The 25733-nt window shown below is 43.1% G+C and overlaps 1 protein-coding gene across 4 annotated transcripts; it reads right to left on the bottom strand.

Annotated features, from left to right (window-relative positions):
- SEC24C (SEC24 homolog C, COPII coat complex component) lies at positions 1-23765 on the bottom strand. Of its 4 annotated transcripts, XM_017663023.3 has the most exons (25): positions 23615-23660; positions 22629-22712; positions 21661-21860; positions 19556-19691; positions 11279-11454; positions 10702-11073; positions 10270-10406; positions 9017-9085; positions 7608-7719; positions 7251-7378; positions 5945-6083; positions 5621-5736; positions 5324-5448; positions 4991-5182; positions 4722-4815; positions 4390-4506; positions 3889-4059; positions 3273-3369; positions 3025-3170; positions 2677-2815; positions 2410-2528; positions 2132-2311; positions 1665-1856; positions 1349-1438; positions 1-1204 (listed from the first exon to the last, which is right to left on the bottom strand). In XM_017663023.3, exons 3-25 carry the CDS (start codon positions 21830-21832, stop codon positions 1064-1066), a joined length of 3360 nt encoding a protein of 1119 aa, XP_017518512.1. In that variant the 5' UTR covers positions 21833-21860; positions 22629-22712; positions 23615-23660; the 3' UTR covers positions 1-1063. The 4 variants fall into 4 exon arrangements, with proteins under 4 accessions (XP_017518512.1, XP_017518511.1, XP_073096908.1 ...); XM_017663022.3 differs by lacking the exon at positions 22629-22712 and having other exon boundaries at positions 23615-23765; XM_073240807.1 differs by lacking the exons at positions 22629-22712; positions 23615-23660 and adding an exon at positions 22403-22423.
- Positions 23766-25733: the final 1968 nt, after the last annotated feature.

A 25733-nucleotide genomic window follows, 5' to 3' on the forward strand; every position in this document is an offset into this window, starting at 1 on the left:
GACTGGTTACATCTTAATTTATTTCTTTACAAATTAAAGATGCATTGAAAAATAAACCAATGAAGATAAATGAGAGATCCACAGCAGGTCCATCCCAGGTTGAGAGCAGACAACAGTCCCTTGAACTGCCCCGCTAGTTCAGATTGGAAGATAACTATCAGCCACTGTCAAGACCAAAGCCCAAGTGGTGTCCTGGCAGGAAAGAACAGAGCTCCAGCCGCCTCTGCCTTTCTTCCCAGCGACCCCTTGCTTGGAAAAGCAGTGTTTCCCGTGGAAGCTCAGAGTGCGATGTGGGCTGGCTCTGTGAGGTATTGCAAGTTGATGACCAGGCTCCCTACAGAACCTTCCAGTGTTGGAGACTCTCTAGCTGGAAAGAAGGCTTGTACCTCTCCCAGGTCTTAATATATTTGCAACTCAGTTCCCAGGCTCATTCATCTCTGACAATGTGCCTCTATCCACACAGTGATCACCCATCACTGCAGGACAGAAAGAGAGCTCATCAACGCCCTCAGTAAGTTTGACTTGGCTGTTGACTTCCAGGCCCAAATAGGATGGACCACTTTCCTCTCCATCACCTATGGTCTATACCCCAGCTCTTGTGCAGCTGTATGTTTTATCCCTAATATAGGAAGTTGTTTATGACACTGAGGTGAATAACCGCCTCTCCCCATAGTGACCCTAGGATCCCCACTCTCTCCTGTCTGTCCCTCTCTTCTTGGAGGCTGGTCCAAAGGGACACATAATATTGCCAGGGTCTGGGTGCCTCCAAATCCCCAACACCAAATCATATACAGTAAACTGAGAAACTACATTCATTAGGACAGGATTAGCAGGGAAAGGAGGGTAAAATGAGGAGACAGGGGCACCTTCCATCAGCAGGACATGACAGAGTGGTAGGATACTTCAGCCCAGAAAGAAGGTGTCTCCTTATACCTCCCCCTCCCCCCAAAGCGACTGAGGTCAGCTTACATGACTTATAAGATATGGAACTGTCCTGATTTCTGTTATCCTGGGGTACTTTATGGAAGCTGGCCTGGGACCCTATGCCCTTTACCCACTTGCTCTAGCTCAGTAGCTGCCGAATCTCCTTGTGCATATGACAGAGAAAGTCCACATAGGATGCTCCCCCACTAAGGCTCTTGTCTTCCACCAGGAAGTGCTTGAACACCATCTCCAGCTTGTCCTCCTGTTTCACCACGATAAGCTATGGCCAGAACACGGGGTCATGAGGCAGGGCCAAAGGAATTAAACATGCCCTGAAATCCCACTATCCAGTCACTTACTCACTCCCCAGCCCCCCTTCTAGGTGAGGACTTGAAAATAAATCCAAGGATCAGATTAGTGTTACCTTCATGTACCGCGATCTCTGTGCCCTTAAGCTATCAATGAGGCTTCGCACCTTCTTGGACAGCGGATTATCCAGAACTGGCAGAACACTCTGAAACACAAAATTCATTTATCCTTATGGTAAGGTATTCTCAGTCAAGGTGGGGCAGCACAAATTTATGTGTCATCTAAAACAAGGAAGACTCGGAAGAAAGTACCTTCCATTCCCTGTAAATGTTCACTGCTATTTAAGGGGACTAGCACACTAACTTTATTGGCTCCTACTCATATAACAGTGCATTTCCACACTCATATTCTCCTTGACTCTCTGCCCTCACCAAGCCACTGGTGATCTGACTGAATGAGGAGACGCTGAAGAGGCTCTGGACAACACCCTGTTGGACACTTGCTCCCACCCAGAGGAAGAGATTGAGTCCATTCTCCAGCAAATACATATCCCCGTTGCATAGACGCTCTTCAGATGCTCGAATTGCTGGTGGTTCAGTGGTACTCTCAATGGAAGACTTTGTCTAGACAAAAGGAATGGGGCAAAAGGTTACCAAGGACCATAAGACATGTTTGCCAGCCCTGACCCCCCACCAGTTCTCCCCGCCTGCCACCACACACACACACAATTTCAGAAATCAAATCCTTCATGAAGTCTCTTAGTGTGACAATTACATCTGATAATGTAGGTAAAAACAAATTCATTAGTGTCAGACACAGACATTATTAATCCTTCCCTTTCTCCTCCTGTGATGCCCCTTTCTCAGTGCAATGTCTCACACTTGGCCCTTAGTCATACCAATGGTAGGAGCCGAGGATAGAAGAAAACATTGGTCTCCGCCACATCCATGGAGGTAACCAGCTGTCGGACATAGGCACGGTCATCAGTAGTGACTTCAGCTCCAGGCTGTAGGACTTCACTCTTCAACACACAGTTCAGGTAAACTGGGAGTAGCTTCATGCACTCGGGAAGGATCAGCTGAGGGGGTTATCAAAGTAAAGTCAACAATGATGAGAAATCCCTTCCAAATACAAAAATTTGTCCCAAAAACTCCTCTAATAACGTGCTTGCCGCACCTGTCCTGCAGAGGAGGGGCTGGCACAGTTCTTTCTGTAACAGGCCAGGATCTGGGCACACTGGGTGATCAGAGTGTCACGAACAGTCTTCACAGGGCTGTTTAGGACACCCCGGTATGCTGGACAGGAAAGGGAGATCGTACAGTCATTGGTCAACCATCCTATCACCTATGCCTTCCCACTACCACACCTACCCAACAATCCTGATCTGCTCACCATCACCTTTCTCTTAGCTCCAATCCCACCCTGCCCTGCCTCTACACTCACCAAACTTGGCCATGTAGTTGATGAGTGTGTCAGTTTCACAGTTTCGATACAGATCAGCCAGCTGGGTGCAGCAGTTCAGAGCCAGATTGTGGATACGGAGCCGTCGCTGACCTGCACAGCTGGTATAGAGCAAGGCGCACTAGGGGAGAAAGGGAGAACTCACATCCCTCCCTCACCAAAGCCATTTGAAAAAGTGCCCCTTTGCTATATTGTTAAAGTAGAGAAAAGACATGACCTATCCCATCCCCAGCCTCTTCTAGCCCTCTCATCCTCTTCCCTGCAGCTAATTTATATCCAGTGAAATATCACCCAACAATTCCCCCCTAGCCCCTGCCTCCCGCCTGCCACCTGCAGGAGGGCTCCACTCTCTTCATTGAGCCGATCGTCATGCTTGAACTCCACAGTCACTGTCTTGTCCCCATCCAGCCCAGCCAGCTCCACATCTGTTGTGTTGCTCATGTAGAAAGCCCCAAAGAAATCTACAGCACGGATACCTGAGGCCACAAGGACAATGTCAGGGCTAAAGGTATGACAGGCATCATTTGCCTCCCTCCCAGATTTAGCCCCCAGCCTGCTCTTCTCTGACCACGACTGACCAGTGCTTGTCCGGACCCGCATCACAGCATCAAAGCCAACAACCTTCTGTACATCCCGACGCAGGTCACTCAGGAACCGTTCCTGGTCATTCTCCACCTGCAGCACCCCCAGGCCCAGAGTCACATCACCAACTACATAACATCCTGCAGACAATCTCCCTGTATCCCCTTCACTATACAAGCTGTTGATCCATAATAACAATTACAGTGAAGACGATCATGACGTTGATGATGATGACAATAGCTTTTAAGCACTTATTATGTGCCAGGTACCACATTAAATGCTTTACATATAATTACTTAATTCTGATGATAAATCCTAATTGTTAAGTATTAAAATCCCATTTTATAGATGAAGAAACAAAGAGACAAAAATTAACTAATTTCTCCTAAGTGAGAAATTATATAGCTGCTTCCAAGTGGTAGGGCCAGAATATCAACCCATTTCAAGCTGCATGTTCCTAACCACTACACTCATGGCTTTCTTCTTTACACCAAGTGGTCTTCTCCTCCAACAGTACTACTATTAATGAGTCAGCAGCCAGAGGGCCACTCCACATGTAGGAAGAGATTCCCAGGCCTGCTTCCATCTGCCACCCAGAGCCCCATGCCATACCTGAAAGCAAGCATATTTGTAGACAGAGCCACCAGTGAGCTGGGGCACAACAGAGAGTGTGGCCACATCCACATACTGGTTAGGGAAGAGGAAGAGGTCTACACAGCAGCCTTGGGCCACACAATCTCTTGCCAGGCTCTGATAGGCACCTGTCTGAGGCTGGAACAGTGTCTGGGAGGAATAGAAGAAAATGTTCAAAAATCTCAGCTCTACCATATTTGAGAACTGTGTATGTAATATTCAAACATGTAAGATTTCAGATCTACTTCACAGGACTTTGCAATAGTAGAAATGATCTCATAAAAAAGAATCTACCAAGGGCTTTAGGAAATGGAATAGAGAGGTGTGGGAGCAGTGGAGAAGATTGGCAGCCACGAATGTGACATGTGAAAGGGCAGAGTGTCTAATCCCAGTCAACCTCAACTTAGTTAGACTATTGCATTGTGAAGAGTCACCACCTTCCTCAGTAATGGGAAGTCCCTGCATCTCCCAAGCCCATACCTTCTCCTTATCTGTGTTGATCAACTTCCTGTCATCTCTGTTCTTCAGTTTCCCTGGGGCCTCTGCAATGGGCAGGGACGTATGGAATAGAAACAGCTTCCCTGCACACTCAGCAGCCTAGGAAAGAAGAGAGGACTACATGTACATTCTTTCCTTTATTCATCCGTTATTCATTCACCTTTTCCCTCGTCATTTATTCAATGCCAACTATGTCTGACAAACTGACTCAATGGAGAGTCATTGATCACTGAAGAAAACGGGGATAATATCATACGGGGTAAGATGGTCAGAGGAAAGTGAGATAGAGGAGTTACCAGGGACTCTAGCCTTACCTTCAGAGCCTCCATCCCAGCCTGGATAACTGGGGCAAATACTGTCTCCGTCTCCCTTGTGTCTGCAAACATTTCTGGAATCTGATCCAATAAGCTGAAGAAATGGGTGGTGGGAGGTAATCAATTGGTATCCAGATTCTAGATTCCTCAGCCCTCAATTCTCTGAAGAGTCATTTGGCCCCCAGACTCTGCTGACCCCTCTGCTCAACTCTCTGGCTTTCTGTGGTTTACATACCCCACCCACTTTACTCCCACCATCTGGCTCTTACCTGGTGATGACTGCCCGAGACTCATTGACATGGACCAGGAAGCCATCCAGCAGTGGCACAAACATGTCAGCCACATCTGATACAACCATCATCTGTGGCTGGGCCAATGAGCTCCTCACATTGTAGAAGTGGAGCACCTTATTATACGTGACAAAGCCAACGCGGACTGCTGACTCTTCTGCCCCACCTTCCCTGTAGAAGGTAAAATTGTTACCCAGACTTGCCACCTTTTCCACTACCCAACTTCATGGCAAACAACTCCAACTGCTGAGTCAACCCAGATCCCTCTCCCCATCATTCCCCAAAGCAAGTACCCTGACTCCATAAGCTCACCTAGGTAGGAAGTCTAACAGTGACTTGAGCTCCTCACAGAGGAGCCTAACAAGACCACTCCTGATGGCGTTGTAGGAGACATCAATCATGAAGATGAAGGCAGGAGGGCTAGGGAACTTATTGTTCTGCATAAGAAGGAAATGTTGTGGGGAACAAGGGGTTGGTTAGCAGGCCAGTTGTCTAGAGGGAAGTCAACATCAAAGGGGGCGGTGAAGGGGTAAGGAAAATGATCACAGCAGTTCTTAGCTGTCTCACTGTCCTCCACACACTGCTCCTCCCCATGCTCTCTGCCCTTACCTTGCAGTAATCTACAGTGGCCAAGAATTCGTAAGAGCCCAGGGATAGCTCAGGACGGTCATAAGCATCCACACGTTTGCCGGTGTGATCCAGATGTTGAAAATACTGGGGGGGAACTGTGAGGGGTATGGCAGAGTATTACTATAAGGTCCACTCTCGATTTTAGTCTGGCCCTGGCTGAGCTCCCTCTCCTGCCCCACATCCCTGTAAGTGCTCTACTTCCCCAGTTCCGGAATAAAGGACCCTCATCTATTTAACTAGAAAGAGAATAATGAAGATGTAATCCAGATCTCCCCCCCCCAGTCCCAGCCCCTGTGAACATACCATCATTGATACAGCTGCAGAAGCAGCACTGGAAGCGCCTCCCCCCCTCAATGAACTGCATGAAGGGACACATGTATGCTTTGCAGCGATTGCAACGCAAAGGGCCAGATTCGCCATGGTCGACGACATACGGTGAAGCCTAAAGAGCAAAAGGGGAGGGGCTCTGACATAGAGGGAAACTACAGTGGGTTGAGACATGTGGCAATAGATGAGAAGGAACAACCTGGAGGGAGAAAGGCATGGCTCAGATACTTTGCCTAGGGAGGGAATACAGCGAAGGTTACGCAGATAAATGATGTGATGAGGGTATTGGTCATAGGCATGTCCCAAAGAGTCTAAATTCTACAGTTCCCTTTCCTTACTCCCCATCTCCAGAATTTCACTTCTTCCTGAAAGGGAAGAGAGACTGTGAAACTGGCCCTACCAAGGCAGGGGCTGCCCTGAACGTATGAGGAGAAAGCCAAAGATTACTTAGGATTCTCGTCTCTGGGCCTATCTTCAGTCCCCCTCACTCTTGCTCTAGGAATCTTGACTCCTGCTTCCTTCCCCAACCAAGTATCTATGACACTTGCCCCATCCTGGGTCTCTGTGACACCTACTGATGCCCTAAGCAGATGTCACCCTACAGTCAAGTGTCCAAACCATGCCTACTGAGATCCAGGAAGAGAGAAAAGAGAAAAACACAGAGACAGAGAAGCAGGATATAAAGTGAGCCTTGATCTCCCAGCTGTGGAGAAAAGCCACCCTAAGTTTGATAAGCTAGGCATGAACATGATAAGGGTATCCTACCAAGGTCTGGCTGAACAGCTGCCAAGCTCTCTCTCTCTTCATGCTGATTTTAGGTATTGGGGTAACAAATCAGGGCCAAGCCAGGTAAGAAAACTACTGGATCCTAATATACCTTTTTTTCTTTTATGCTGTCCAAATATTCCTAGCCTACCTAGGATGACAGGATAGGATAGTATACAAGAAAAAATAGATGTGCTTCTAATCATTTGGAGATGACCATGTTATGAGAGGCTCCTGCATCCAGCTATCTCTTCCCCTACAAGTTGCCCCTTCCTCATTTCACATTACTTGTTTCTCCTATGGACCCTCCTACCATCCAGCAATTTCTTAGGCTTTTGCTCTCATCCCTGTCAGGCATAGGCCCCAGGATAGAGAACTATTGAAGATACTCCCCTCTCCTGGCCAACCAAGACTTCTCCCACTGTGACTACCAGAATCCCATTTAGGAAGAAGTCTTATTCACCCCGCCTCCCCACTTCTTCCCTTTCATTAGACTCTAGTCCCTTCCCTGACTCACCTCCTCTGGGGGCAGCCTTGCCAGTGGCTTGATGACAGCTGCCAGGGGCACCTGAGCCTGCTTAGCCATGTCAGATGTGCAAGGGATATTATAAGATGTGCACCGGATGTATCGAGGACTTGCATTCCCTGAAGGAGGAGGTAGAAAGCCTGAGTTGGGGAACAGAACCCTCCAAACACCAGCTCTCTGTTGCTGATCCATCCCATTACTCCCACAAAAGCTAGAGCTGATGAGGGCATTTCCCCCCTAGAGACCAATGAAGGACTCATCTCCAATTAAAGACTGACAAAAGCCCCAGCTGTAAGCATGTAATTTAGAGAAAAAACCCCCACAGGGAGGAGTCAATGTCCTTCTCACCTTGGTCTTTCACCAGGAAATTGGTGGTGACTAAGGGTGGCACCTGGCCCCGTACTCCAGTAACAAATGGCTCTGAACCCCGGTTGTTCCTGTCATCCTCAATAACCTGAATCTGTAAAGAAGAAGTGAAATGAGTGAGGTGACAGAAGAAAACGGAGTACGACTTCCCAGAGAGCCAGGAGAAAGAAAGGCTGGAGCTGCAGCACAGAAACTAATACTGTGCCAAGGAATACCTCATGCACCAGGGCGGCTCTCCTCCGGGAGAGTGTATCCAATGCTCTAATGCCAATCTTCCGCTCTACAGTCAGCAAAATGCTGGATAGGCAACACTGAGAATGAGCTTCCTTATGAATTACCCTGATCCCCAATTAATAGTGATCACCCCATTATTCCCTTCACTCTGGGAAAAGCTCCAGCTGTAGTCACAAACCTTCAGACATGATCCGATTCCTCCCTCCCTCATCAAGCCTTCCTCTCCCCTCCTCTCACCAAGACACATTCTGAGAGCAAAAAAACAGACAACAGTAGCCATGTAAAAATGAATCTACCTGGAATGACTCTACACTCAGTGAAAGTAGAAGAGACAGGGTGAGGCAAAAATAAAACAGTCAGAAATGATCAGGTAAGGTGAGGAAGCAGATGGCTGCCTTATTTTTAGGTAAGCATCAGTGTGTAAATATGGGAGAAGAGGGTAAGTACCCAGTCCTCAGTCCCCCATATTTTTGACAGACCCAGCCAAGGCAAAACAAGATTTTGCAAAGCTGGTAATCAGATCTTTGTGCAGGCTGATGACCTGTGATCAGTTACTTCAACATAGGTTTGGTAAAACCAGAAGCAAACAGAGAATAAGACTCCATATCCCATAGCAAAAGAAGTTGAAGCTTAGAAATACATCCGAGTCAAACACTCTCCAGATGAGAAAGTGGCTCACACTTTCCCAAAGCAGCAGTCCCTTCCCCTGTAAGAAATGCCAGTATCCCAAACTTATGCATTAATAGCCACCTACCCAATGTTTCTCCACAACAAGCTGTAGATAAATCAAACCCAAAGGGGAAGGGTCTACTACTTAACTTTTTCCTGTTCCATCAAACATCACATGCAGGCTCCTGGAGGAGCCAGCAGGAGTAAAACCAAAGCTCAACATGCCACTTGACCCCTGGCTTAGGCCCGACCTTCTACCACCCCATACTTCAGGTACTGCTAGCAGCTTATTACTTCTTAATTACATGGTGATGTGAAGCATGCACATCCTTTTAGTCTGTAAAAGCAAGCATCTAGAAGGACTAAGGGAAAAGGATGGAGAGGGATGGACATGGTGGCTGAGGTGAAGATGAGGTCACAGGCATGCATGGGTGGCACTAACACAGGAATGACACACACACACACACACACCCACCCCCTGCACTTACTGGACTAGGAATGGCATCAGGGTCTATTCTGTGCCTGGTTTTCTGCTGAGGAGGCAGCTCATTGAGTTGCTTTTAGTGTTTTAATAATAAAGGCAGCACGGGAATACAGGGAGGGAGACAAAAGAACAAGAAGCAGATGTTACTTCTCTCAACCCTGATGAGTTAGACATGAACAAGTGGAGCCCAGCTCATACTGCTGAAATCAGGCCCCATTTAGATCAGAAACTCCAAGCCTTTCTGGCTCAACACAGAGGCTGTAATGGCTTAGACTATGATGTAGAAAGACAAGGAAAGAGGCAAACAGGAGGTAAGCAGGGTTTATGCTCGGAAAGGCTGAATGGGAGAGATCTTAAGAAGGAGAAGAGGGATGTTCCCTCCAAAAGGCCAAATCTTTCATCTAAGGACTATTCTTAATGCCAGAAGAAGCCTCTACTCCCATCCAACCACACTATTCTCACTGAAGGTGGGGAAAAAGAAGGGGCTGCTTAATCATCCTGGGTCCCCCTTAGCCAGCAGGATCCCTCACCATGGTTCCCCAAAGGAAAAGGGAAGAGAACAGAATGGAATATGACAATGGCTAAGCATGGTGAGGTAACTGACATAGCAAATGTCGCAGACAGAACTATAAAGTAGTCCCCCCTTGGGAGTACAGTTCCAGCCTCTATTCCAAGTATGATAAGGAAGGTGTGAGGATTCTGAGAGCTCTAAGGGTGAGATTCACCCACTTCCTAGAAGAAGCTTCTCCACATTGCCTGTGAACTATAGATCACTTTTCCCCATCCACACTGCAGGGGCCTAGCAAACAAAAGTACTGGAGGTTTCCTCCTAAAACGCTGTTCAACTAAGGGCAGAGAGAAACCAGTGAGGTTTCCTTTGTGTTACACCTAACATCAGAGAATTCCCACCAGCTCTATGTATTAACCAGACTGCTATCCTACTAGATCTAAGAAGACAAGCCCTGGCCCCAGCCACTACCCCACAGAAGGGCAGAGTTTACCATGCTATGTCCAACAGTGACACATCATGGCACTCAACCCAGAGCTCTACTGACACGGCTTCCCTTCCTGCCCAGCTATGGAGTAAAAGTGGCCCCCAAAAGAATTCTGGCACTTCAAGGTCCAGTTCAGAGTCATAAATTATATCTAGGTCCTAACCTACAAGAAGAATAAAAAGGAAGAATAATCAGAAAAAAGCTTCTAGGTTGACCCACTTATCTGGCAGCCAAACTCCTTCCCCTGTAAGTATCTACTTACAGGGCTTGGGATAGCATCAGGGTCCAGGCGCTTAGGAGGCAGTGGCTGAGGAGGCCCAGGCTGACTGCCAAAAGTGGGTGCTCCTGGGTAGAGGCCTCCATAATTGGGTTGAGGGCCTTGAGCTGGTCCAAAGGAACCTGAGACACAAGAGCACAAGGTTGATGAATTCAAAATCCCCTCTCTATCTCCTCTTAAGGCCTCAAGGAAATTACTACACTCCTATTAACACAGAATTCTGAGGTAGGGTACTTCAGAGAAAGACCACACTCTCTGTAACATAAGAAAAAAGAAACAGTCTTATTCCTTATAATAATACCCTGAAGCTGTCTGTCTAGTTCACCACTTAGCAAGCAATACTAAAAGCAAACAAAAACCAAAAACACCTTAATAGTTGTAGCCTTTGGCTTCTAGAAGACCTTGGGAAAAACTTACCATTCTGTTGCAGCTGATAGCCTGGCTGCTGGGAGGAGTGCATAGGTGGCAGTGACCCTGGGGGCCCAGTCATCTGGGTACCAGGGGGCAGAGCTTGAGGAGGAGGTGAGGACACATGGTTGGGCTGGCTCACTGGGGGCCCCCCAAAACCCTGTCCAGGCAGAAGTGGACCAGTCATTGAAGGTATCCGAGGATCCCCTGAAGCCGGGGGTGTGAAGCTGGAGGTCTGTGGTGGTGCAGATCGCTGGGGAGGCTGGGCCCCAGGATGACCCTGGGCCTGGATAAGGGGAGGAGCCTGGCCCTGAGGATATGAGCCATACAGACCAGAGTTAGGGAAACTTCCTGAGGCTGAGGCCAGCGATGTTGGTGGGCCTGAGAAGTAGAAGAAGCAGAGTCAGAACTCCAGTCATTCTGCCTTCTTGTTCAGTAAATCACTTCCCTTTCCACATAAGAGGGGCAGGAATGACTGTCCCATCTGCTGGGGTTTCAAGGCACAAAAAATAAAAGGGATTCAGATGGATTCTGATATTTCTAAAAAGAAGGGACCAGTACCATTTCTGTGGTCACAGCTACTCACCATAGCCCAGCCCTGAAGTGGGAGGGGCTGAAGCCACAGCACCACTGATCTGCATTGCGGCCAGCTGAGCAGTCATCTGTGCATTTGTCGGGGGAGGGCCATAGGGCTGAAGCACAGCTGGCTGGCTGACCACAGGGACCAATGGGACTGACCCCAGGGGCTGAGACCCATGGAACCTGTGAAGAGAGGGCAGGAGAGGGGACTAGTGGGCTGAGATACCCTTCAAAGTTGCTAAGAACTCCATATAATACAGAAAGCTATATTGATACAAGAAGCTATATTGTTTTATAGCACCTTACTCTCATCCTGGGCTCCTTTACGGCTTTGTACTTTTGCTTATTTGTAGATAAATTACATTCCTGATGATCTACAGTGTGATAATTCATGGCAAATCCTGTTTTTCATTAAGTTCACTCACAAACATATGCTGAGCACCCTCAAAGCAAGTATTATTTACGGTGCTACTTAGATTATCACCTGCTCTGCCTCAGTCCTTTGTTAACAAACCATCTCAGTTTTGTGATCAGAAGCCCTGAAGGAACTGAAAGGGAAGGTACACAGAAGCATTAACACAATAGGCACTTAATAAATGTGGGATCAAATATTAATGCTGTTTAACTTTTAAACCAAAGTATTTATTACTTTATTCTGGGAAAGGTGTTAGAAAGCTCTGTGAGATCAGAGGAGCAGGTCAGCTGAAATTGGCATTTTGTGCTTAGCAGGAAGATGATGCTAACTCTACCAGAAAAGAACTAGTGAAGCAGGACATAAACCAGGTAGCCTTCTAGATGGGTCTATCTAGCAAAGTCTCATCATTTAGATAGCTATGTTGGACACTCCCATGGTATTAGGTGGCACACTAAAATATAAATACAAAAATCATCCAATATCATTGCATACCCACAAGCAACTGTACTGGTGCTTCATGGTGATATTACTGCAGACATCTACATCATAGATTACTATACATAAAAAGTTCCTTCGAGGATTTCAAGAATGAATCAAATTCTGCACAAAGGAAGTTGAAATTCTTATTTATCCTTCCTGCTTATTTTGTCTCTACTAAAAAACTGGTGCTTATATTAGGCCTGCAGTTTAACACTTTTCATCCATTTACTCAACTACTATTTTCTCAGCATCATGCCTAGAAACTTACCTCCCTAAGCTCTTTGCCAGGCTTTGCATTTTTTTCTTCCATAGCACCAAACATCCTGTTAGCCCCATGGTTGATGCTCATAAATCCCTGTCAGAATAATTAAATTCCAGGGTACTACACTATTAATATGGATAACACTATCAACACAATCCAATGTTATTCTGTCACATGCCCTAGTAACAATAAACCACCACATTATCTGTATATAGCTTTACAACTTATAAAGCATCTCTGAGGTGCTTTAATTTGATCCTCATAGCAAATTAATGAGACAGAGTAGAAAACTAAGACACTAAAAATAGCAGACCAAACTAGAATTAGAACCTAGATCTAATTCTTAATCCAATGCACTTAACTTTTTAATTGTGAAATGTAACATAAATAGGAAAAAAATTCATAATACAAACACCCATGTAATCAAAAACCAAGTCAAGAAATAGAATATACTAGCACCCAAAGGCCCTATGTGCTTTCCATCATCACAGCCATCACCATTCTCCCTGAGGTAACTATTTTCCTTATTTCCTAATAATCTTTAAAACAATATAGTTAAGTTTTGCCAGCTTTTAAAACTTTTGTAAACAAAATCATCTGATATATTCTTTGGGTTTTGTTTCTTATGTCCAACCATGTTTATGAAATTCATCTACACTGTTGTTTAACATTCCCTTTCATTACTAAACGTTATTTCACTAAATAAATATGCTACAATTTACTTAAGCATTTTAATACAATGGATCTTTGGGTTTTTCTGATTTTTGGATATTACAAACAATGCTGCCATGAACACTCATATAATTCATTTGCTTATATATACAAGTTTTTATAAATATCTATGAGTAAAATTACTGATTATAGGGTATGCATATTCCCGATTTTAACAGGTAATTCCAAATTATTTTCCCAAAGTACAAAGTTAATAGTAGTACTGATGTGCATCTGACCACCAGTGTAAAAGAGTACCCATTACTCCCTATCATCAGCAATATTTAGTATTGTCAGACTTTTTAATTTTGCCAATCTGATGTATACAAAGTAGAATCTTGTGGTTTTTAATCTGTGCTTTTTTAATTACGAGGTTTTATTAACAGCTTTTTTGTATGTTCTTTGGCCATTGGTATCTCTTCTTTAATAAAACACCTATTCTGGTTTTTGTCCATTATTTTTTCAACTGGATTGGCTTTTTCTTATTGATTAGCAGGAGTTATCTACATATTTCTGAATACTGTTTTATTCATTTATGTCTGTTTTCCATTCTGAACTTGTCTTCCCAATGTACTTTCCATTCAATTTCCCTCTCTGATCATTCCCATTAGCACGAAAACATACAAACATCTAAAAAAATAACCAACTATGGTAGAAACAACCCAAATGTCCATCAACAACAGATAAATGGATAAATAAAACATGGTATATGTAGGAAATATTCCTTAGTCATAAAAAAGAATAAAGTACTAACACATGCTACAAAATAGATGAGCAATGAAAACATTATGCTAACTGAAAGAATTCTGTTACAAAATATCACATAGTATATAATTCCATCCATATAAAAGTCCAGAAGAGGGAAATCTAGAGAGACAGAGTGGATTACAGTAGTCCCCACTTATCCACAGCGAATACGTTCCAAGACCCCTAGTGAAACTGCAGCTAGTACTGAACCCTATAGATACTGTGTTTTTTCCTGTACAGACATACCTACGATAGAGGTTAATTTATAAATTAGGCACAGTAACAGATTAGCAATAATAAATAACAAATCATAAAATTGAAAATTTGTAACAATATACTGTGACAAAAGTTGTGTGACGGTGGTCTCTCTCTCAAAATATCTTACTAAACTGTACTCATCCTTCTTTTGTTGATGTGAGATGATAAAATACCTACGTGATGAGATGAGGTGAGGTAAATGATGCTGCTTCCAGATGTAAGAGTCGGGGGATTGAAGGAATAGCTAAATACATAGCTAAAGGATGTGGTGTTTCTACTTGATGAGCATTTCTTCTTGAAGTGATAAAAATGTTCTAAAACTGTATACATTCTAAAATTCATATAATCTGTGAATATACTAAAAACCACTGAATTGTACACCTTAAATTGGTGAATTGCATGGTATATGTATTATATCTTAATGAATTTGTTTTTTAAAAAAATCCAATCAAATAAAATTGCCCTAAAACCTGACATCCCACTCAAGACTTTTGCTCCTCTCTTAACCAAACATTGCAAAAGAGTTGGTCTATATTCTGTCTCCACTTCTTTAGTTATGATTTCTCTTTCTTTAAAGATCCTTTCTTCTGAGTTCACCTTCCTTTTTTTTCTTAGTCTATATTCCTTAGTAGTTTTCTCAACCAGTGTTTCTCTGAAATGTCTTCATTTGCTCTCTTTTAACTAGGTACATAATTCCACATTGACATTTATATTCCCTTAATGCTTTCAAGGTACTATTCAACTATCTGCTCTCCTCTAAATCTGTTTTCTCTAACAGATTAATTTTTTCTCTATGAGAACCCTATAGAGCCTGGGTTTAGAGAGTGTGGTTGTTTCACATTTGCTTCTGGAAGGTACTCCCAACAATACTGCCACCCAAGATCAAACTTTTTAAAAAAGCTTTGAAATACAATTTCCAAATCTTTAAATATCACTCCTTTTAAGTGTACAATGATTTTTAGTAAATTTATACAGCTGTCCAACCATCACCAGAAGCCAATTTCAGAACATTTTTATCACCCCCAGAAAGATCCCTTATGTCCATCTGCAGTCCCAAGACCTTGTTTATTCCCCACTTACCCACAGCCAGCCTGGTAGAAAGGGGACTCTATGATCTCCTCTGCCAGTATGCAAATTTTTTTCTAGGTTACCTGTTCACTGAAAAGTTCAGCCCAGGTCCATACTTTACAAGAAAGGTCTCAATTCCAAATCTCAGCTCAGAAAAGCCCAAGAACTCATTCTCTATCCCCAGTATCTGCTTAAACTTAAGTCCCCAGGTTCTCAAGATGATAATTCCCACCCTCTCCACAGGCAGCCACAGTGTCAACTTATACTCTGACTTTCAGGTCCCACTTGATCTCTGGCTCTTGAGGATTTCACTTTCTTTCTTTAAAGTGTCACTATGCACTTGAAAAACATTTTTTGTTTCTATTTTCTCTCTCCTTTCTAAACGCTTATAGCAAATGGGTTTCCAGGTTATATTAATCTACTATCCAGCTGAAATTCTTTGACCCACTACAACTGGACAGTTGTCTTCTATCTCCACTGAAACTACATTTATACATGATGCCAAACCTTGCCAAACCCAAGGTCAATTCTCAGTTCACATCTTACCTTTCAGCTGCAAATGACACAGCTGATTTCTGTCTTTACTGCCTCCTGAAATACTTTCTTCACCTAGTTGCAAGATGCCACGGTGTCCTGGCTTGTCTCCTACCTCAGTACTGCTCTTTCTCATTGTCTTCTCATGGCTCCTTCTCTGACTTCCTTTTAAATGTCGGTAAGCTACAAGGTTCAGTCCTCAATTTCATTCTTTACTCTCAATGCTCACTTTCTGAGTGATTTCATCTAGTCCCATCTAGACTTTAAATGATATCACTACACTGAAACTACCAAATTTGTATCTTCAGTCCTGACATCATTTCCTCAGTTGTAGATTTGTATATATAACTGTCTACTCAACATCTCTACTTGGTAGCCAGTAGCTTTTAAATCTATAATGCACAAAATAAAACCCTTCATTTCATCCCCAAAATCTGCTCTGCTCCAATTTTCCTCACCTCAGTAAGTAGCGCTACTATTTACCCAGTTGCTTAAACAACAAGATAAGAGACTTCCAGACTTCTTCTGTCTTAACTCACATCCAATCTATGGAATCTACCTTTAAAATGTATTCCAAATATATCTGTCATCTCTACCACTGCCGTCCTAAACCAAGCCAAGATCATCTCTTACCTGAACTACTACAACAACCTCCTAACAGGATCCCCTATGTCTCTTGAATCCAGCAAAGTGACATCTTTTTTGAAATGAGTATTTTCTGAAAAAGTATTAGAGAATGGGGAGAGAATATGTAAAATGTTTTAGAAATAATGTTTTTAGTAATCATATTTGTGATAGTTTTAGCATTATTGTCCTGAAACATTGTATGTAAGGAATAAAATAAATAGAAATTGTGGCATATTCCAGTACTCTAATTCTATCATCCCCGTAGCCTAAGATTCCTGGTGTGGGAGAAAAAAGATACAGATATAAAAGGTTAAGTAAAGGCTTTGTAGTCTTGAATTTGAATTGGAAGTACAAATTTAAACAAATGAGATATTTTATCTATAATATATGTAGATATATATTTCTTAGCTATGTCCACCAAAAATTAGGTGATGCTTCCCTACATGTATATTAATTGGTTGGTTTACACAATGGTGATACTCTTCAGTTCTTTCATTTCTTTTCCATTTGTTTAAAAAACATTGTAGATAGTGCTTACCATCTGTTATTTGGTTACCAGTTGTGCAATTCATATAGGATAAATGCTTGATTCTTTACCTTTACTTACCAGTTTAGAAAGGAATGAATTGCTCTAGATAGTGACCTAGAAATTATTTCATACATTATAGGCTTAAGAAAGCTACTAGCTACCAAGTAGAAATGTTCAATAGGCAGTTGTATATACAAATCTGTAGCTGAGACCTAGAAATTGGTCTAGAAATTGCCCAGAAAGTGACCAAGCAGGTAACTATGAACATTCCTAGTGCCCAGATGATAATCATGAACTATCACTTCTCACCAACAAAATAAAGGATTTCTTAGGAAAATGGCTAATTCCTGGTCTGTGGCATAAAACATGTAAGCCTGGAACATTTTATCATACCTAAAGATATTAAGGTCATGTCAAAAGAACTTCGGAGTCAACCTGAAGAGGCTTCCATTGGTCAAAAATGGGACACTCTTAATTTCAAAATGATGATAATTGCAATGGATTGAAGCCCATTAAATATGTTTAAGTCCATAAATTCATGATGATATTAAAAATTAAAAGGGAAAACTGGTCATTTTCAGTGGATAACAGAGGACCAATTTATTCCCTTGTAAACTGGTAAAGAAAGGTAAAGAATCAAGCATTTATCCTACATGAATTGTGTACCTGGTAGCCAAATAACAGATGACAAGAATTGTCTACAATGATATTCAAACAAATGAAAAAGAAACTAAAGAATTAAAAAGTATCACCATTTTGTAAACCCAACCAATTAATAATACATGTGCATAAACATTAACAACTGCTAATATCACAAAAAGAGAGAAAACAAGGTATGTGCCTTCTGTAGTCTTAACCCATGCTACCCAAGGGGATCAAACCTATATTCAATTTCTGGTTCTAGCTGCCAATTTGTAGGAAATATAGAGGAAAGAGGAACATGTTGAACTGTAACATGAATATGTAACCAGAAGAATCCAGACTATGTGAAACTCTTCTGGTCAACTGGCTTGGGCTCTACTATTTATTTCAGATAAATAGTAAGAAAAAAAAGGAGACAGAGAGGGAATCAATAGACTTAAAAGACACATCAAGTTTTGTGTGTGTATTTTTTTAATAGGCAAAACTAAACTGAGGTATCTAGGAATATACCTTTGGGTACAAACTATTTCCAAAAACACAAGAACACTGTTACTATAGAAGTTAAGGTAATGGTTACTTATGGGGAGAAGGAGAGAGTTAAGATTGAATTGGGGCACACAGAGGAGCTTTTGGGGTATATGGCAGAATTCTTTTTTTCCATCTGGGTTAGTTACAAGGGGGCTAACTTTATAATAATTTACTAAGCCATACATTTATTTTGTATGTTTTATTTTGTATGTGTTTTATATTACCATAAAAGATCTAGCGCATAGATGAACGAATAAATGGGAACATTGTTATTCCCCAGCTTAAAAACTCACCAATGACCTCTCACTGCAACTAAAATCAAATTTAAACTTCTTACTATAGTTTACAAAGCACTACCTGACATGACTCCTGCCTATGTTTCTACTCTATCTCCTCTACCACTCTCTACCCCGCTCTAGCCACAGTGGCCTTGCTCTTTCTCACATCCACCAAATTAATTTCTCCATCAGGGCCTCTGCGCTTGTTGTTCACTCCATCTAAGATACTCTTCCCTAGATATGTGGATAGATTCATTCATCATTTCACTGAGGTTTCAAATATCACTTCAGAGAACCTTTTCTTGACCAGTGCATTTAAAACAGCTCCCTACCTCCTCACCAGTTATCCTCTATATCCTTATTTGTATTTATATTTGTCTACTTGTTATCTTCTGTGTACTCCACTAGGTTGTAAGTGTCATGAGGACAGAGACCTTTTCTGTTTTGTTTACTCCTTTATCTCCCATCTCTAGAACAATATCTGATACATAATAGTACAAAATAAAAATTTTTGAGTAGATGAATGAATGAATTCCCTATATTGCTTCCAGAGTTTTCCAACACAGAATTAGGGAGGGCTTCCTAGGCTCTTTCACCAACGTTACATTCAATGCTAAAAATGTATTCTGGACACTCAATAAAAATACCAGAAAGGGACTCTTCCATTACCACACACCCTACCCACAGCTATTTTATATCTTTACTTACCAAAAAACAACAGTCCAACAAGCCCTCCTAATGGTATTCCACGCAAAAACAGGAGTTTATTAGGTCATGTACCACCGAAGTTTTCAAACTTAACCAGTAAGTCCTATATACCTGATCTAAGGAAAAGGGAAGTCAGAGGAGAAATAAATAATTCTGAGGCCCCTTCTTGTTTCTGCCTTAGGATAGGCTCAGTAAGACTGTAACAATTACTGAAGATGTATGTCTAGTCAAGGAAAAAACTCAAGTTCACAGAAAAAGAAAGAATATGCAAAAGAACCCAGGTATGAAGATGAGTCAGTAATCCACAAAGCAGACATCAGCAGCACCTATAACCTAGAAAAATAAAAACAAAATTCAAAAAGGTGGAGGGAAAAGAAAAAGGGACCTAACAGAAAGGCTAAGGAAAAGAAAAAAGAAATGAAAAAGAAATAGGCTCACATATAGTCCTAATCCTTCCAGTTTCATCAGACTGATTTTAGGTTGACCCAAGCACATACCTCTGCATCTGAACAGTGGAGCTTGGCCCATTCTGTATATCTCCTTGGCCAAACTGGCCATATGCAGCCTGACCACAAGAGGCCTGTGCTGTTGAGGCTGGAGGTGCCTCTGAAGAAGGTGGGGCTCTTGACATACCTGAGGGTAAAGGACAGAAATACAGCAATTGGGAAATAACTTTCTCCTCCACCCTGAGCAAGCAATGCAAGGAAAGGATCGGTAAGCTCAGACCTTCACTGGCTCAATGCCACAGCTTTGCAATGAAAAGGCCACTATCAACATGTAACTCTAGCTACAGCAGATTCTGAACATGGATGCCCAGCCATAGGGCCTCTACTCTCCTAGACAGGTATACCACAGGTGAAGCTGTAGCTAGAGCCTAAAGAATGCAGGGCCTTCCTGTGATCACCATACACTCTCACTCAGTCCAGGACAGTCTAACATTCTTATCCTGGGCAACAAGTCAGCACTTATGCAGAAAAGATCCTGCTCTAGAACTCAGAAACTCAGAGCATTTATGAGACAGGTGGCACAGAAGATGACCAAGTAATATACTTAACTAGGTTGTAAAGAAAAGCACCTCTTAGGGAGACTATTCTGTCAACCTCTTCATATATTCTACTTATTCTACCCATCTTCTTTTCAGCCACTTCTCAGTGTTGATGCTCTGAATAGCACATGGCTCAGGGAAGTGATTTCATAGGTTGGAGCCTTTATTTCTGCCCAATAGTTCAGTCAGGACAGTTGGCCTGCCCTCCCATTAGTGCTGCCATTTATATCTCCACAAAGCTATACTCCATCCTTTCTGCTCATCAGAGTTGTCATCAAAGGTTCTTCTACGACCCCCAACTATCCTCCCTGTATACTGCTCCCAGCCACCCTCCCCACATGAAATGCAAAAAGAAAGCAGTTAGCTACCTGGCACATCACTTTGGAAATGTTGCTGACCCCTCAAACAACTCTTTTTATTTCACTCTACCCTCAGCAGACATTAGACTCTACAGAACCTACCTACAAGAGCACAATTAATCTGAACCTGCTTACCTGCCATCACTGAACCAGTTATGTTTTCTTCTCAACAATAAAGCTTCCTTTTGAGGTAATGCCAAACTCCATCTTGATAAGCCAGAACATGACAGATCAGAGGTGGACTCTGCCCAGCCAAAGTCCCAACCCAGAATAAGGCTCTTCCAAAGACCTGAGACCTAATCTTACCACTTCACGGTTTTTTTTCCCAAGGTTACAATTAAAATGATAATACTTCATTCATTTCCCAAATCTTACTCTGCCTCCTTGATGCCTTCTTTTTACCATAACCCTTTATGGGATTTACTCTCTTCAAAAGCATAAAGCATTTGGCATATCCTAAGTCCTCAACTAGCCTAACCAATGCGTTAACCATTTTCTAAAAAGTCCTTATGAATCATCTGTAGAGTACTAGCTGCTCTTCTTCAAAAAGTACTGTAAAAGCCAAACACTGATTCTAAGGCAGCACCAGATTAGTCTTCTCTTATTGCCCTGATGTTACAAAGCATCTAAGAAGCAGAGGAAAGTCAAGCAAAGGAAAAGGAATGGTATCAGCAGAAAGGTATGAAAGGCTTCAAAAATCAGGCACACAAACACCACACTTTTCATTCATGATCTAGCTTCCCATGTCCCAGAGGCATTTATGGATAAAACCATTAGTCCAATGAGAGGCATTATAAATATACAGGAGAAACAAGTAATTTCAGGGAGACTTTGGGTCAACAGGAAATATTCAATCCTGCTCACAGGTTCTGGAGGAGCTGTGACCAAAACCCTTCCAACCAGTTGTGAACAATGCAGCCAGCTGAGGCTATACAGCGTACCACCCACGGGAAGTGAACTGCCACTAAACCTGGAATATGTGTTCTCATTAGATGTCTTAAGGCAGAAACACAGTCACATTATGTAAAAACAGGGAAGGGCCAGCTGTTCACAGGACTCTCAGTGACTGAGAGCCAGATTCATGTTCCTCAATCCCATTCACCCCAACTATTTAAGCAACATAGGAGGTAGGGCAATACAACCCAAACTGAAGACTGCTGGTTCCCCTCCTTAACACAAAGGAAACTTGGAAACATACCTGGGGGAGGTGTTTGCTGATAGCCATGTAGTGGGCCATTGTAGGCTCCATAGGGAGTTGGGGGTGCTGTGGACCCTGGTTGCCCACCATAGCTGGATTGATGATACCCTTGGTAGATAGGCTGGGGTTGCCCAAATGGTGGCACAGGTGGAGCTGACTGGTTGACGTTCATTATGACAGCATCCCCAACTTGGTCTCACCTATTAGATGAAAGAGAAGAGGAAAATCAGTCAAAATCAATTTTCTAAAGAGAGATTAACTATTCAAGGTAGGAAATAGAGACAAAAAAAGGACTGACCTTATCAGGCAGTTATCAGCCTAATTGTTCCCACACTATCAAAGGATCTTTGTAATTTTCTGTCCCAGCCAGTTGCCAGATTACCTCCTCAAAGTAAGGATTTTGTTACTGTGAACCCCATGCTTTGTCACTGCAACTTCAGATAGGTCCACTGCAGTGGAGTAGCAACCTCCATTCCCCAGTGGTATGATTTCTACTGTCTAGTCACACAAGGAGTCCTGCCACTGATGAACTACTGTGATACTACAAATGAAATAATGTTCCCACTTTCCATTCACTCACTCTAGTATCAGTTCATTCGACAAAAACTGAATAACTGCTAATGTGCTAGTTGTTTTTAATCACTCAGGCTACAGGTCTGAAACAGATCAGCTAAATACCCTCCCCGCAAAAAACAAATTTTAGAGTAACTAATTAGAGAAATGACATTTTTTTTTACTTAACTGCAATAATGCAAATGCTACTCCATCCCGAGTCTTCCCATTAAAAGTGTGTGGATTTTAGAACTGAAGTATTACACTCACTAAATGTAAAGGACACCTGAAAACTTCAGCAAGGTTCCAGATTAGAACTGAGTGCAGGCCAGGCACAAAACTTTCTCATAACAACCTAGGAAAACAAATCTAAGAATCAACAGCAAAGTTAGATTTCATGGAAAAAGATAATTCACCTTATCCTTGAAGCAGAGGGACTATGAGTATTCCAAATTCCAATGCACTTCTCCAACTCTCCTGTTCCTGCTCTCCATAAATGCCTGTCATCAATTTAGGCCACCACCAAAAATTATTACAATCTTGACCAGCAACAGATGAATGAATTAGAGGGCCTTTCCAGGGTCCCTCCAAGAACAGGACTGTTGATCACATCTACTCTAAACAGCCTTACCGTTCCAACTTCCCTACGGACAGAAAGTGCCCAGGAAGCAGGAGAACTTACAGCTACTGCAGTGAAACAATGGGTCTCTCCCCTTAGCTAGGAATGGCCATACTGACTACAGAAAACCTGAACTGCTCTTAGACTAGAACTCTATAAATTCGGTCATGTCAGGAGCTGTTCTTCCAAATCCTAAACCTTGCACAGGTCACAACACTAAGTTTGAGAGAGATCTTTCCCCTCCGCTTTCTTATCTTCCTAATGTCAGTGTGGGCATGGGGGTTGGAGGACAGGAACTTATTCTCCAGAAATAATACCCTCAAACACGGCCAAGAGTTTGGAGTCAGACTCAAGACTAGACACCATTCTGGGTAGACAGTCGAAGGTGACAGCCAGGGGGCGGGGCAAGCTTCCTAGAACTCTGAAAAGTAGTAGAACTGCGGAGGCTGGGAACACCGGGGATCAAGACTGAGAAGCCAAGCCAGTTTCTCCAGCCACGATGAGAGAGAGGGCTGCTCCATTGAGCATGGAGATAGAGCGTCTTGCGCCCTTCAACAGGCTCGGGGTGGGAAGCGGGAGCTGGAATCTGGGCCGTCAGGAGAAAAAGGGTCTAGGACTGCTCCAGGATTGTGGATGCTTTAGGTGGGGAGGGGGAAGGGGGGTCTCTCCCCGGGCCCCGCCCCCAGACTCCTCCCTTCCTTCTCAGACCGGACCCTGATCTGGCCAGTGATACCCCGGCCTCTCTTCTTTCTTTCCCACCAACCTCCCGATGCCACTCCTCACCCGGCTCCAGATCCAGGTTCGACTTCGTTCCTAACGTCAAGGCTCCCAGGACCCACTTCCGGTTCCGAGGGGCTCGGCGCTTGCCCCCGGAAGTCCCTCCCCCAGGCTCCGGCGTTGGGTGACTCCTTCTGCCACGTCTGCGGTAGTCACGCGTTCAGGGGCCCGGATGCTGCGCATGCGCCCTTTCCTGTCGCGTCATAGCTACCCCGAGGAGACTCCGCGGATTTTTGTACATTTCAGCTTTTTTTCCCCTCCAGGATGTCGTGGTCCACTATGGTCCCACCTGCTGAGATGTGATTGAGAAAGCTAGGTCAAACTATCTTTAGTAACGCCCCTCAATCCGCCTATGACACATTAGTGACCTCTGATCTACATTCCTGCGGCCACTTCCTGCTGCCCCCTGACCTCATTGATTTCCATCTGAGAAGTTCTCATCCATGACCTCTGCTGGTCGTGAGATTTGTCGAACGTATGACGGTGAAGGGCTCCATGTCGATTTCGGACGTTGTTTTGTTCGAATTCGGCTCTGCAGTTCACTAGCTTGGGTAACCTAATCTCCGCCTCAATTTGTTTCTTCTGTAAAATGGAGAGACTACTAAATGCCTTTCTAATACCTTGTTGAGAGGATGGAATTAGTCAAGTCATATAGATTACCTGGCACCATAGTAAGAAACCGGAAAAGGTCAGCTGTTATTAACCATTTTTATACAACGCCTTGGTTTAGGTGCAGAGCTGCATAGTAGAATCATCTGTGGTATTTTTTTAAATGGCAATACCAGGTATCAGACCGATAAAATCAGAATCCCTAAGGCTGAGGCCTGGAAATCACTGTATATACATTAATAGATGATTTAATTACACAATCATCTAATCCTATATTTTGTCTTATTTTGGGTAATCAGTAGCTGTAAAAGTTTTCCAGGTGATTGTAATGTGCATTCAAGGTTAATTAAAAGCCACTGGTATAGCACAAGGGCTGACACATAGCTAGCACTCAGTAAATGGTTGAATAGTGAATGAATGAATATTTAGATACTCATTTGACATGAGTCAAGTAGTGCCCTAGGGTCACATAGCTAATAAGGATGGAACAGAATCCAAGTCCAGTTCTGACTCTAAATTACAAATGTTTTCTATGACTACATCATACAACAAGGGACACAGCATTTAGCATACTAGTAGAGCAGCTATTCCAAGACACTCTAAAGCCTTTGATAATTACATAATGTTATGATTTGTAATAGAACAAGATCTCTTAACTTAGGTCACATTCAGGTAATGCAAACCTAAAAATTAGTTGAGAATGTATGATTCACATGGGTTGGCATGTTTATGCATACCTGTTTGTATCTACCTTTCCATGACCACCTATGCATTCATTGTAGGAAAAAAGAAAGACTCCGCCTCAGTCCCATGTAGTACCATCGTAGCTGAGGCCCAGGTCTGGCCATCCAGTCTTCACTCTCCTGAGTCTTTGCCTCTATTCCAATTCAGCAAATGTTTATTTCCAATTATGCAATGTTGTTTAATTCAGCAAATGTTTATTGAGCAACCATTACATAAGTCATTGCTCCGTAGGTTGTTGATTGTTGCACATAGTCCTTGCTTTGAAGTTTCTTACAATCTGGGAGGGAGACAAGCGTGTGAACTAACTATAATAATAGCTGATAAATACAATGGAAATACGAACAGGATACATATGTTGTCCAGAAGAAGGAAGAATTCTAGGCAAGGGGTTGGTAGATGGACAGGAAAGGCTTTATGGAAGAGGTGCAGCTCACCTAGGGCAAGGCTGATCAAAATTCCTTGCACTGCACCCAGCACTGTAGTGGGATACGGATCTCCATTTTTGATTAATGGGTAAATTCATACAGCAAGGGGGCACTGTTTTCTGGGGAGCTTGTAACCTGGTGAGACAAACCCAGCCATTCCTCGCTCTGGAACTGAAGCCCCTGCTGCTGCCACTTTGAAATGAGCTTAAGAGAAAGCAATTGGGATAGTCCATGATCCCATCAAGGAAGGCACAGATCCTGAAAGGGTGTCTGCTCATTAGAGCCAGTCCTCTGAGTCCGGGTAAAAGGCACATGCATTAGAATGGGGGACAGGGGAGGGCCAAACT

This window comes from Manis javanica, chromosome 7, assembly GCF_040802235.1.
Source record: "Manis javanica isolate MJ-LG chromosome 7, MJ_LKY, whole genome shotgun sequence".
Lineage (NCBI taxonomy): Eukaryota > Metazoa > Chordata > Mammalia > Pholidota > Manidae > Manis > Manis javanica.